This window comes from Coffea arabica, chromosome 4e, assembly GCF_036785885.1.
Source record: "Coffea arabica cultivar ET-39 chromosome 4e, Coffea Arabica ET-39 HiFi, whole genome shotgun sequence".
NCBI lineage: Eukaryota > Viridiplantae > Streptophyta > Magnoliopsida > Gentianales > Rubiaceae > Coffea > Coffea arabica.
In genome coordinates, this window is record NC_092317.1 from 5,089,895 (window position 1) to 5,104,413 (window position 14,519).

A 14,519-nucleotide genomic window follows, 5' to 3' on the forward strand; every position below is an offset into this window, starting at 1 on the left:
GGAAATTGAGAAAATATAAGCCTGTAATATACTAATCCCAAGTCCCACACCGGATCTGACAACTTCCGTCCATAAAGACTCGGTTGACTTTGACAAACTCTAAACAGGCAATTAGGTTTTGCGTTCATGAAGATTAAAATCAGGAAACAAGTGCGTCATTTGTGGCTATTCTGAATGAGAAATATATACTATCTTTGTCCATTCTTTTATAGAAACCATAGCAGCAAATAGACCGGAAAAGAAGGAAAAAGAGAAGATTTGCAACTAGAAAATGAATACATGATGGAGTCCACGAGTTACAACCTTCGCATGCAGAATATACAACAGAGTGGGCTTCAAGCACGACGCAACCCTCTCCTCCGGAAGCCATTAGGGTTTTCAGACAAATTATCAGCGCTTCGAGGATTGCTTTTTCTGGCATTTTCCATGTAAAGTAGGGTTTTCCTCCTTGCCCTCACAGTTTGAAGATTGAGAGCAAAGAGCTTTTAGCATTTTCTGGTTTCTGCTCTTCTTTTTCATTTCTTTAACTTGACTAGTGGCACGCAGAACTAGCCAATATATATGCTTAAGAAGGTGTATAGGTTTCTCTCTCGAGAACAAGAGAGAACCCTTTTAAGAACTAGCAAGTATAAATGCTTTTAGGCAAGATAAGACAGTCGAATCTTGAAGAAACCACACAGAAATTCGGTAGAGCAAGAGTATAGAGACTCTCTTGACAAAAAAATAAAAAAAAAAAGAGTAACAGAGACTCTCACACAAGTTGTTTGTCGTGTAAATCCAACTTCAACCAGGATAATGGTAAGAACATAAATGCACCCGTAAAGAAAATTGAAATCGTACAAAGTATTCATTATTCAGTTAATCTTACTCTAATTTCCGCCCATTGGGCCTGATTAGAAATGCAGTAGCATTAATGTTTCAGGAAAAAGGGCAAAAAAAAAGAACTATTACAAAAACCAATTGTGTAGCTACAATAACAGTTGCTATATTCTACAACGTTCCTTTCTCGGGGAAAAGCCTCTGATCCATCTACAGAGACAGAGGGCAATAGATTCGCTGGATCCCTGGGGAAAGCCACAAGTTAAGAAACAGCAAGAAAAACAGCAAAAGTTAAATTCAGTGACAGAAACACTTGACCCTCTATGAGACCAGAAATAGCAAAGGCAAATTAGAACACTATGAAATGGACTCTCAATCAAATACCAAACCGCAAAAGAAGTTAAAAATGTTCAAAATCAGGTACAATCATGTAAAACCGAAAAGGGGTACTGAGATCTTACTCATAAACTGAAACAAAACAACAAAATTTAATAAGACAAGAAACAAACTAGTGATACAGCAGAAGAATGATGAAATGATTATCAAGTCAAAAGTGTAGAGCTCCCTTCAATCCAAAGAAGGATCTAACATGAGGTAATGCAGCTCCTGACATATGCAAGCCACAATCCTACCCACGCAAAACTCCAAAGATGGGATAGGGCTGAGGGATCCATAGGTCAGCAGCTCTATCTTCCCCCGCTAAGATCCTCTATTGGACTTCAAGGAGCTCCACTCCAAAACCCTAATCCCACCTCCGACAAAAAAAGTCAACCCCTCCCCCAAAAGCAACGAAAAGACACCGCACAAAGCTCACTACCCCATAACCCGAATCAGCCTAAAAAATCTTCATCAGCTCAAAAAACCCTCGTAACCACAAACTGGATCGATCTACCATCTCGTCTATATCCTTTAAAAAGGAGCCAAAAGTAAAGGACGAGAAAGCAAAAAGCTTTACATCCTCCAAACCCTTTACTTGTATAGATCTACTGGTTGAGTTTAGAGAGGAAAAAAAATGAATCTAAAAGATCTATGAGCATGAATCTAGGAGAAGTTGAAGCCATGGTTATTGAGCTCAATCTCCAAGATCAAACCAGTTCTTAACAAGCAAACCTTAATCGAGGAAGAGGTTCCTGAACAAGAAGATTAGCTGGATGCTATCACCTAACAGCTTGCTTTTAATGGAACCACGAGTCTGAGAAAATCAGAATGACAAGGGGACAATATATAGAGACTTTGGAAGATGAGAAGTGGTGGGTGGGGGGGTCGGCAAAGGCTGTTTATCTTGCATCCATTATCAGTTATCACTGAAAAGTCTCGGGAAGCGTCTTTTTGGGCTTGGTAATTGATTAGATTCCCTCTGGAGCCTTTGAAAATCACATGCTTTGTCACAGCCTATGCTATACTACCAACCACAAATGCATGTATACACGCTCAACCTCAGCCCTCGAGTCACAAACGCTCCCATTTTTAACGTTGCACAGTCTACTGTGTCTATTACCTGTGAATAAAAGGTATTTTCTCGGGTAGGAAAATAGAAAAATACTGGTCTCCGAGAGTACCTTTTTAACATTAAAAAACCTGTGTCCTACATTATGGAATGAGGAAAGTGCATTTGGTGCGAAGCTTTTCCAACTGTGTTGCCTTGTCCTAAGCATTTAAAGGGATTTGAAGACGGGGATTCGTTTCGTGTGGGATGGTCTTTGAGAGATGCTGTGTTCCTCGCTCCAGCTTGTCGATGGATAAATTTTGGAGTTGCACTAATGGGGATTCTTAACCTTGGTGGAAGACAAGTTTCGCCCGGATTTGTCTAGGTGGAATTGATTCATGCCGCACCAGAGTAATGGTAAATTTCAAGTCTCATTTGCATAAATATAATTGTATATGAATTACAGGCAGTATTGATTCGTGAATTAAATATTAGTTAAGATTAGAGTTATGCTATTTTGCACGTAAATTTACTCTGTCTCTAGTTATATTATTGTTTTATAAGTGAATTTTCTCGTCGTAAATAATTTTTATACAATTTACTTATATATATATACTTTTTACCTTTTCTATTAGTATTATTATTACATATTATGAAGTCTGTTATTTTACTAGTGGTTTGAAGGGAAAAAAAAGTACGTCTGTACGCCCGAACGAAATAAATAATAGAAGAAAGTAATTAATCAAGTATAACTAGTCATAAAATCCCCATAATAGTGATATATAAGCTATGGCGTTCTTTTTAGATTTTTGGAAAACCAATAATGACGACTACCTCAAAGGAAGGGGGTAAATAAAGGCGAACTTGACTAAATCTCAGGGTTAAGCCTTGAGAGACAGAACAAATAAAGGAAATTGTTTGGATAGTTTCATTATCTCAAATAATATTTCGCTTGTATTATAAACACATTTTTCAATCCACCTTTTTATATTTTCAATCACCTTTTTATCTCACATACATCATATCACAAAAAATGCTACAGTAATTATTTCAAATAATATTTTAAATAATACCCTGTCCAAACAAACCCTTGGCTTCTATTGGGTGAAGTCACGGTACTAACGTAAGATTGGTCGCAGGCAAACAAAACCGACAAAATCTAGTCTTAGATCTGCACAGGTACTGGCGACGGGCGCTGATGACTATACCTAACCACGGAAATAACCTCACCCACATTTCTTCTTTACTCTCCTGGTCTATCCTGACACGTGTCAATTATAGACAAGGACTGCGAGATTTCCAAATAAAGAGGAAAGTTGGCCCACAACATAATTCTTCTGGACTTTCCAGCTGTCGAGGTAAGATGGGCTTGGGCTTTTCACTGGATATCCAGTCAGAATGGATACGGGCAACACCTCCACGTTCCAATTCCCTGTCTAGCAGTACATCGTTCAGCGTCAGAGACCGGCCCGGGATACAATATGTGTGCCCAATTTTATTGGACTTGGCTTCTATAATCCATGGTGCATCCTAATTCATCTGCTCGACCGATATGTTGGATTCTTTTACTTTTTATGTTTAGATAGAAAAAAAAAAGTTGTTTGTTTTCCAAGGAAAAAAGATATTTTGGCAGCAATTTACCTCACTTTTTGGTTCTTTAAATTGTTGGAGATTTACCACATGAAAATAGTTGGAGCTTCTTATCTCATTTTTTGTAATTTCTATTGAAACTCTATTGTAAACTTTTTAGTTGAAAAAACACTTATTAGTAGTTTCATATATATATATATATATATATATATATATATATATATATATATATATGCGTGTGTGTTTATAAACGGTTATGTAGTTGATAGTGCGAGTTAATTTAGTAAAATTTAGATTTTGGTAATCTACAAAGTATTTAATTATTGTAATTAAGGGATTTTTTTTTTTTTTTGCAATTAGCATATTGGAGTCATTTAGGAATGAGTATATATATATATATAAAAAAAAGATAAGGAAAAAGGGTTTAAAGTTCTTATGATTTTTGACTTAGGTTTGAAATTGGGTAACCTTTTAAGCAATTTTAAACCTATTCCAATTTTCCTTTCCAAAAAAAAAAAAAAACCTATTCATTCAAATATTAAAATCAGAAATGCTATGGGAATGAAAATTGACAATGACAAAAATGCACAAACTGTATGATTCCCAAACCCTCGTAAATAACAAACTACTCCTTAGCAATTTTGGAAGAGAATTTCGCTAGGGTTTAATATCCCCCATTTCTAGGCTATCTTCTTCTCCATTTCCTGCACAGGACACCTGAACCCCTGCTCCTTCTCTCTCGAATCCATCCCCGTATCGAAACCAGCCAATCCGAATCTTCATCGAATCCCCTTTCTTGGAAGCTATTACTTTCCTCTATCATGGGTAAGATTCATTTTCGGTAAATCTTTGCGTTTTAATTTTTCTGATCAGTTTTTTTTTTCCTTGGATTTGGAAGTAAACTTGAACTTTGAATGGTGTATATGCGTAGATATTGAAGAGGAGATTAAGGCTCTCCAACTTGACTCCTCTGGTATAAGTACTTCAATTTTTAGTACAGTTAATACTTACTTTTTATTTTGAATTTCTTTTCCCATTTTTTAAATCATTTTTTGGTTCGTTGTTGCTAGCAGAAGATATTGTTACTGGTAATGCTAATGGCGAAGAAGATGCTAAGCCAAACGATGTTGTTAAACCTGATGAAAAAGATGAAGGTGGATAAAATTAATTGATGAATCACTTTGACTGATTAGACTTGTTTTTGCTCTTGGCATATGATGGCTTTTTAATATGCTTAGACATAGAAGAATTGTGAAATTGTTGTGTCTTTGTGGTTACGAATTCTTCTGATGTTGTTGTAGGTTTGAAAGATGTGGCAAATGCAAATGCTCCCCCCCCAGCTGGTGTTGAGCTGAAAGGCACCTCAGCAGGTCTCTCTCTCTCTCTCTCTCTGTGTTTTTTGTTGGTTCTTTTCTTGTCTGTTCTACCACTCGCTGAATGTGGAATGTGTACCGTTATATTGAAGAAACTCTGTGGAGGTCGTTGTATAGTTTATACTTGTTCTTTCAATTCGATAAGCTTTTCTAATACTTTTGGTACAATTTCTTGTTTATTCAGTGAAAGAAAAAGAAACGCCTGCACCTGAAGTTGTTGAAGATGAGGTGGAAGAGAGCACAAAGCGACATTTGAATGTTGTGTTTATTGGTCATGTTGGTAAGATAAAGTTTTCTTCATCAATTCTAATTATATAGTTATTGAAGGCTCTAATTCTTTTTTTGACCATAAGGAACCCTATTGCTTGTTACTAAGGATGTTGATTTTGTGTAGGTGCTCGACTTCGTCATTTGTACTATCTTGGTAGTGTAGTTGTAATTTACTAGATTGTTTTTCTCTTTCTTTTCCTTATTATGCTCAATTAGGCTGGTTTTTTCCTATTATTTTGAGGGGGAAAGCCATTCACTGACTGCCAACACTCTCCAATGCACGAAAACTACCTGAAAATAAAGAAATGCTGTCACAGGGATTAATGCAAACTTTTTATTAATAAACTAGTCAGGACATTTTAAAGTTTTTAGGTAGATCTTTCCTGAGTTGATGCTACTGTACATTTTTCAACGCTTAGTAGAATATTTATCTTTCTCTGATGCCTTTTATCTAAAGTCAGTTTCAGTCAGTTTCGGAGATACTCCTCTCTTGTTATGCTATGAGTTTTTTGTAATCTGCAAACTGTATGCTTGTTAGTGCCGTTAGTCGTGGTTTGATGTGAAGTAACTATGACTCTGTTTTTCATTGGTTCTTTATTTAACTAAACAGTCAGTTGTTTTAGTTGTCTAATGACTTTGAATTGCTTTGGATTGTGCATGCCATTTCCAAGTATCTATTTGGGCTTCAAAATAGAAAGTTTGGTTAAGATTTGAACATTTGTAATATATCAGGGAGTTACCTTAGATTGGCTTTGAATTGCAGATGCTGGCAAGTCAACTACAGGGGGACAGATATTGTTTTTAAGCGGTCAAGTTGATGATCGAACTATTCAGAAATATGAAAAAGAGGCAAAGGACAAAAGCAGAGAGAGTTGGTAAGGCTCATTTGTTTCTTAGTTGTGCTTCTCAATCCTGATTGTGAAAAATGTCAAATGGATGTTTTGTGCAACTGCTATTTCTGATGGAGGAGAGGGAAACTCTGGAACAATGTTCTAAGAGTCCTTTTGGATTGGGTGTTTCTAGAAATTTTACTGTACATTTTGTTGATTTAAAAAAAAGGATGGATGTTTTAGGGGTGTATTTTGAGGCATTATTGTGCCTCAAAATTAAAATCCCACCTTCACTCTTTGGCATTATTGTGGCGAACCGCCATCCCTATCATGAATCTCCCTCTCAACCACCTTCCCTACCGCAATCCTCCCTCTCTCCCATCCCAATCCTCTCCCCCCCTCCACCACCACAATTTCTTGCGACCCTCCTCTGCCCTAGCAGCATCACTAGCCGCTCAGTGCTGCTTCCTTCTCCCCTCCATCTCTTCTCTGTCCTCCTCCCCCATCTTTCCACTCCGCAATGCCCTCCATCTCGCAAATCTGGTCCTGCAACCAGATTTGGTCTGGGGGAAGATCTGTAAGGGGACGGGGACGGGGACGGGGAAGAGGAGAAGGGAGGGGAGGGGTTGTGGATGTTGGCGGGATGGGGAAGGAGGAAGGGAGAAGAGGTGGTGGAATGGAGGGGAGGGTGGCAGGGAAGGAAGTGGAGGGTGAAGGTGGGGATGGAAGGAAAGAGGGGGAGGAAGGGGCGGTAGTGTTGGTGGGGGGTGAGTGAGGTTTGTTTTTTGGGGGGGGAGGGGAGCGAGGGAGGTGGCGGCAGTATTGGTGGAAGTGGGGTGAGTGAGATGGTGGTTGGGGATGGTCTTGAAAGGAGAAGGGGTGGTATTCTGTTAGGGTGGTTGTGTGTTTTATGGGATGTTTTTAGGTGATTGGTGTGTTGTCTAGGTGTTTTTTGGGAGGTTACTGGATTTTGTTGGAAAAAAACTTGCTTTTAAAAAACTTCCAATTCAAACCTAGCCACTATAAATTTTTATTCATTATTTTTCCTTCACATGTTTCAACTGCATTTCACTTTGCCAATAGTCTCTCAGTGCCTTTGAACTTTGTTTCTTGTGTTATTAGCCTTTTACCTCCAACCTCTTTTGATAATTTTCTTCGCTGCAACAGTGTGCACATTTGCCATATATGCTATGGTTGTTGTGCATGGCTATAAGCTATGGTTATGTTAGACATCTTATTTGTTTGTCATGTCTTTGACAGTACTTGCTGTTTCAGGGCTTAATGCTTACTATGCATGTCGGAATAGTTGTGATAGATAACTTTACCTGAATTGATGGTATGCAAGGAATAGAGAGATTAATCTTTTGTGGCGAGTAACTTTCACTTTCATATTATTAGAATTCAATATATTAATTATCTAATTGAAATGGGTAGTTCTGGTTTCTTTGTGGCTTTCTTATTTGAGATGCTGTACGAATGTCAAGTTAATGTGTAAAAATCATTGTTTTGCCTTATTTGAGATGCAGTACGAATGTCAAGATAATGTGTAAAAATCATTGTTTTGCCTGTTTGTTAATTGCTGACTTGTTTTTGTTTTAGTTTCTTTGTCACTGTTGATCTAATACAAGCTTGCTTAAATAGTCTTTCTGACAGTCGTTTCCTTTAACCAGGTATATGGCTTATATTATGGATACAAATGAAGAAGAGAGGGTCAAGGTACAAAATTTTGTCTCCATTGCCTGTTTTGTTTTGCTGGGAGAATTTCTGTTATTCAAACTTTTGTTGCAGGGTTTGCTGTTTTAAGTAATTAGTTCATTTATTCTTTTTTTGCATACTCTGAGTTTGTTTCTCTTACTGTTGAATTTATTATTGCTGGTTTTAGCAGATTCTTGATTTGTTTTCTTTGGAGGTTGTTGTTTTATCCTTGTTTATTTCTCGTTATAGGGAAAAACAGTTGAGGTTGGACGTGCACATTTTGAAACAGCGACGACTAGATTTACGATTCTGGATGCTCCGGTATACTGCTTTTCTTTTCTTTTGAGCTTCTTATCTGTTCTCCTTTGAAGCTTGATGCACAAATTCTGAAGCGTGTATGCAAATATTAAGCACCTCAAATTAACAATATCAGAATTGCATGAAGTGCAGAGCATAGTAACAAGCTATGAGCTATTCCAATGTGCATATCCACTGTTTTTTAATTACTGCCTCATTTTGTCCTGTTTGGTTGCAATATATCGAGTACTTTCTGTTCATACCTTTTTGTTTGATAGTGTATCAGTGTAGTATTTATTTCTCAATCAATGTGAGAAGTCCTGCATTCTGATTCTGAATATTGACCCATCTCACGAAAATCAGGAAGTAGGAAGGCAGTTTTGGTAAATTAGAGCATCTGCCATCTTATTGGAAAAAGAAACTTGTGACCTACTTAATCTAATTATATATGCATAGACAATGGTTAAAAGTCCCTGTCACATATTTTTACAGATTTGTTTCTTGTCTATATGTGTGAATGCTCGTCAGAACATTCCAATTGAGATTTTACTACAAACTCAAAATTTATAGTTTCTGTTTCCAGGCATTTAGTGTACTTTGACAAAATTGAAGTTTTCAATTAGATTTGGACCTTTAAGCATTTTGTGCAATGTTGCATTGCATTGATCTCTTACAATAATCGTTGGCAAAATCTGGAAGTATGCTGTCCTTTAAGGGTTTCAACTGACTATCTGATTAGAGGCAGTTATTCAAGCAGGGGATGAAAAACTGTTGGACCTCTTTCTTAAAACCTGTAATTCTGGGGAAGATATTTCTGCAATTTCTTTGAAGAGCAATTTTATAGTTAGTATTATATTCAAAAGAAGACATGAAAGAAGATGAACTGATTAAAGAAAGGCTTATAGTGCCAGAATTTGAGATTTGGTTTGTTGATTGTGAATATTCTATTTTCCTTGATACCTGCTTTGAGATCCTTTCAATCTATCATTCACAAGCAAGGCTAATAAAAGCTTGTGTGTCTAATTTTTAGGGTCATAAAAGTTATGTCCCCAACATGATTAGTGGAGCATCTCAAGCTGATATAGGAGTGCTGGTAAGTATTTTTTTTGATATGTCTGTAGTTCCTTATTGAGCTTTGACAGATTTTCCATTTGTGTTTATTGATCTATCCCTGCGTTCAACTTTTGTTCCATTCAGGTAATATCTGCTCGAAAGGGTGAATTTGAAACTGGATATGAGAAAGGTGGACAGACGCGCGAACATGTCCAGCTTGCAAAGACTCTTGGAGTCTCTAAGCTACTTGTTGTTGTAAATAAAATGGATGAGCCTACTGTTAACTGGTCAAAAGAAAGGTGTTTTCTCAGATTATGCCTTTAGGGTACAGATGATACGTGATACTGTATAGAATAGTTTCCAATATTACTCCCTCTTCCCCTTTTTCAGATATGATGAGATTGAGACAAAAATGCTTCCTTTCCTGAGATCTTCAGGTTATAATGTCAAGAAAGGTAATGACACATTTTTTTGGGTTGTTTAATATATTGCTTTACTGTATTTCTTGTTTTCAACGGATCTGTCTGCTCACTACTTTGTATTTCTTGTCAATTATTGTGAGAGATACATCTATAAAGTTGGTCATATAACCTTCTTCTCCATATGTTAATGTTATGGGCATTTCTTTATTGTTTATGTTTATTTTTTGGTTATTTAATTTTTTATTGTGTTTGAGATGTAGATGTACAGTTTCTCCCGATTTCCGGGCTTGTGGGTTCAAATATGAAGACAAGAATAGACAAAAGTATATGCCCTTGGTGGAATGGCCCTTGCCTTTTTGAAGCTCTTGATGCTGTTGAAATTCCTGCACGCGATCCCAAAGGTCCATTTAGGTACAGCATATGACCTAAATTTTTTAAACTTGTCTAATCTTCTTCCTCTTCTTGAGGGGTTATATGTGCTCCCAATTTTCCTGTCTTGGCCAGTCATTTTATTTCTTGTCTCAGTTTTGGTACTTTAAACTTAGATTTAGGTAGAAAACAGGAGTTTATCTGTGATTAGAATCAGTTTTTGATGCTTTTGTTCAATGCCTAAAATTAGTATCGTCTTGTCTATTTTTCTGTGTTGCCGTATTTTTCCTGTGTTGCATCTTTCACTTAAAATGCCTGTCTTACTGCGCCATTGGATGATATTCTCCTGTCAGTTTCTTGAAAAGACCAAGGGTCTACAAAATCAGGTCCTTTTTCAACTGAGTCTCATCTAAGATATTTTATCTCAAATTTTTTGCACCTGTTGAATTTATGTGCTTATGCACAAAATAAGCCATTGATTTTCCTTCCTTTCTCTTACAGAAGTATTAAGGTGATTTTGTTTCAGTAATTAGGTCTGGTTAGGACTGCTGTTTGTTGTTTAAATTTCTTGAGTGTGTTTTCTTTTTGAAAGCAATTTCTGTTTCTTATTCTCTTACATCACTAGTAACATTTTTTTCAAACTTCTAATGTTTGTCTAAATAGAATGCCTATTATTGACAAATTCAAAGACATGGGAACGGTGGTAATGGGCAAAGTTGAATCTGGTAGCATCCGTGAAGGGGATAATTTGTTGGTCATGCCAAACAAGGTGCTGTTTCTAGCACTTAAATGATCTCTCGTATTGATTTCTGTGGTGTTTATTGGGTGGAAACAGTTTGAAAATCAAGGAAAATTTATTATGTAACATTTGTCTAAAACTGCAGGCTCAGGTGAAAGTTGTTGCCATCTTCTGTGATGAAGATAAAGCTAGGCGTGCTGGACCTGGTGAAAATTTGCGGGTGAGGATATCAGGGGTTGAGGAAGAGGAAGTGTTAGCAGGGTTTGTTTTGAGCAGCGTTGGTAAGTTCCTCGTACATTATCTCTCATATTCAGGAAAATCATCTTGGATTTTGAAAATGTAGTCTTCTTTAGTGACGCAGCGAATCAAATTCTACTTTAGTAGTATGATTGTGTGGAGAGCTACAAACTTGTTCTAAAGCTTCATGTGATATGTGTTAAGAACTTTTTGAAGGAAAAAAGGCAACTCCTTTGCATTATATTGGTTTTTGTTGTTAGGAGTTTGATTTGCATAGGAAGTGGATTTGCTTATTTGCATTTCAGGGACATTCATTCATATTTGCTTATCTTCTTTTGGCTGAGACTAGACTTATTTGGAATTTCTACCATGTCTATCTACTAGTTCATTTGCTCGGTGATCCAAATGGATGCAGTCGTGCTAAATGAGTTCTAATCCAGAAAAGTCTTTCCTCTCTCCAAATCAAATTTGGCATTGGTCTAGCTATCGATGTTCTTATGCCAGAAAGGGCTTGAGAAAAATGTCAATGTCACTGCTGTTTTACCACATTCAGCTATTTTTTTTTCTTGTAGCATTGGTTCTTGTTAGGTAGCAAACTTGGTTTTAACGCTGTTTCTGCATCTGCAGCCAAGCCAATACCTGCTGTATCTGAGTTTGTCGCGCAGCTACAGATTTTGGAATTGCTGGATAATGTATGAAGTAAACTCGAATTTATTGTTATACTCCTTTTATCTTCCGTAGTTTTTTCCTTCATTCACATGTTTTGCATGTAACTATATTGAACGCGATTCACATTTTTTTTCAGGCTATTTTTACTGCTGGTTACAAGGCTGTATTGCATATTCATGCTATTGTTGAGGAATGTGAAATTGTTGAACTAATGCAGCAGATTGACCCGAAGACAAAAAAGCTAATGAAGAAGAAACCTCTTTTTGTAAAGAATGGTGCTGTTGTCGTTTGTCGTATCCAGGTTTTATTAAAATGATTAAGTTTACTTCTGATGAGTATTTCTGTATTCTTTGAATGTTTTACATCTTTATCGCTTACCTTCAATCCGTGTTAGTAAGTGACTTGAGCATGTCTTTTAGATCATTCACAATCACATGTCACATGAGGTGTAATGCTGTTCAGTTAACTTTGAGCATGAGGATATCAAGTTTGGGAAGGAAGTCAACTTTGATTAGTGAAAAGGAGGTTAAAGAGAATTAAGCATCTTTTTTAGTTGATATGATTAAACCAAATATCCAAGTTAGCACAGGGTTTCAGACTTTTCCACTTGTCAATTCAGGTTTAGACAAAATGTGAGAGAATCATTGCTTGGGGGGAGAGTGGTAGAGAGGAAGAGAAGGGGTGGGATTAAAGTAATTATGCATTCAATGGTGTTTTTATGTTCATATGTGAAATTGCTTTTTTAATTGCATATCCTCTCAGTTTTATGCTTGTAATTGTAATGTTTAACTTGAAGTTTGTGTTAAAATGTGCTTCTCAGGTGAATAATTTGATGTGTGTTGAGAAATTCTGTGATTTTCCACAGCTTGGACGCTTCACTCTTCGAACTGAAGGTGACAAAGTCTTTCCTTTTCTTGGTGGTTTTCACATATATCTTATTCTCTGTTGCCTGTACTCTTGACATTAATTTGAAATGTCTGCAGGGAAAACTGTTGCTGTGGGAAAAGTTACTAGCCTTCCATCCATAGGTGATCGTGCTTAAAACAATTTTGACATGAGGTAGGAAGTTTTGCTTATTTTTGCCATGTGAAGTTGAAAAAAGAAATGAAGGATGAAAACACTTATCAAGAGAAAACTGCTAATTTTCGGCCAATGGAATGAACACAAATTAGTTATCTGTTGCAAAAGTTCTGGCCAGAAGACTCCGGGAAATAGGAAATGTCTATAAGCATCAAGGTTTAAAAAGTTCTCTTGGTCTTTGGTGACTTAAAGAATGCAAGGAATTAGGCTGAACTGAGAGTTAAGAAATGAGAATGCTGGTTGCTGGTTAAAATGCTGACCTTGGAGAAGTTAGAAATATGTGGAAAGAGTAAGGGGAACTAGAGAAAAACCACCTGTAATTGTTGAGATCAAATAGAGAATTTCATTTTGTTGGTCAGTAGAGGTTTGAGGGACGGAGAAGATTGATTGCATAAATTGGTTTTTTTTTTTTTGGACGGTGCAATGTATTTTTGAAGTGCATATTGGGTATAATGAGTTCAATATCCAAATTTGCTGACCACTTGGAACAGTCCAAAGGAATAAATGTTGTTAATCATGATGTAGTTATCAGTTAGAATGGTTGAAAGACCAATTCTTTTATGCTTTGAAGACAATCTTGTGTAAAGACCTGCATGCCATGTTCTCTCATTGTGAATCAGGAACATGCCCCAAAGCTTACATTTAGACAGACAGTCGCTAAAATCATAGAAGCCATCTATTCTTTGGTTTAGTCTGCTTGGGCTATGCACCTCTCAACTTTTTGTATGTGATAGATGTTCTCAGGCTGTGCTTTGCAACTCAGGCACTAGGCTCTTGCACAGACATCATCCTTTTGTAATTAACCTCTCTGAGAGACCTCAGTCTTGCCTCTGTGAGAGATGTCAAATATCCAGCGCATGGTTATTTCCAACCTGTTTATTGTTATAGACGGGGTATGGGTAATTCAGCGAGACGTACACATTTCTGAACTATCTACTGTATTTAATCTGCTTTCTTCTGCTGCTACACTTGGATAATAAATGCATATGCTTGCCTGCTTGTTCCTTTGTTACCTATGGGATTGATAATGTAGTTGATTATTCATTTTGTTACTGCCTTGAGGATAACAGCGGCTTCAACAACTGTCGTGATCTCTGGCATATGATCCAAGGGTAGATGGATGTCTGTTGTTTAATTTAAATATGATGTCTATGGACTAGGGTCATTAGCTAACTTGATTGTATAGCTTTTTGTGAGCCAAAACTGAGACAATTTAGCGTTGGTCATGCAGGCTTGGCTTCGAGTGTAAAATTTGAACATACTAGTGCGGCAGCAGAATGAGGTTTTTACCTATTATGGTATCGGTTGCAGATGTGGAAGAAGGTTCATTCGATGGCTCGTGAATCGTGAGACTTGTTATTTTAGTCTGGAATCTGAATAGATTTTCTACTCTTGTGGATGCTCCCGTCTACAATGGTTGGTTGGTTATTGCATTCAGCTGTCATTGGGGTATTTATGTGAAACATAGAAGAGTTTTGTATCTGTATTTGAAGTAAACCTGCATTTACTCATATCGATTGGTTTTGATAGTAGGTTATACCGAGTAGCATGCTTTTATATCATGGTCAGTTTTTTGACCAAATATTTTTCTGTTCACGAGATTAAAGTTTATATTTAACACAGTCAGAGTTATATGTATTTCCTTCCTTC

The 14,519-nt window shown here is 36.9% G+C and overlaps 1 protein-coding gene and 1 long non-coding RNA gene across 5 annotated transcripts; one reads left to right on the top strand and one right to left on the bottom strand.

Moving 5' to 3' along the window:
* Window positions 1–823: 823 nt before the first annotated feature.
* LOC140005952 (uncharacterized) lies at window positions 824–2,298 on the bottom strand. Its single transcript, XR_011813491.1, has 2 exons — window positions 1,930–2,298; window positions 824–1,064 (listed from the first exon to the last, which is right to left on the bottom strand). It is a non-coding gene; the product is annotated as an uncharacterized lncRNA (long non-coding RNA).
* Window positions 2,299–4,450: 2,152 nt separating this feature from the next.
* Window positions 4,451–14,507, top strand: LOC140005953 (uncharacterized). 4 transcript variants are annotated; one of them, XM_072047337.1, is made up of 19 exons: window positions 4,451–4,660; window positions 4,767–4,808; window positions 4,909–4,989; window positions 5,137–5,205; window positions 5,393–5,488; window positions 6,242–6,353; window positions 7,979–8,024; window positions 8,253–8,324; window positions 9,331–9,393; window positions 9,498–9,652; window positions 9,744–9,808; window positions 10,036–10,186; window positions 10,808–10,913; window positions 11,029–11,164; window positions 11,748–11,812; window positions 11,926–12,090; window positions 12,610–12,682; window positions 12,773–12,848; window positions 14,101–14,507. In XM_072047337.1, exons 1-18 carry the CDS (start codon window positions 4,657–4,659, stop codon window positions 12,829–12,831), a joined length of 1,560 nt encoding a protein of 519 aa, XP_071903438.1. In that variant the 5' UTR covers window positions 4,451–4,656; the 3' UTR covers window positions 12,832–12,848; window positions 14,101–14,507. The 4 variants fall into 4 exon arrangements, with proteins under 4 accessions (XP_071903438.1, XP_071903441.1, XP_071903439.1 ...); XM_072047340.1 differs by having other exon boundaries at window positions 4,505–4,660; window positions 4,906–4,989; window positions 14,101–14,258; XM_072047338.1 differs by lacking the exon at window positions 4,909–4,989 and having other exon boundaries at window positions 4,526–4,660; window positions 14,101–14,258.
* Window positions 14,508–14,519: the final 12 nt, after the last annotated feature.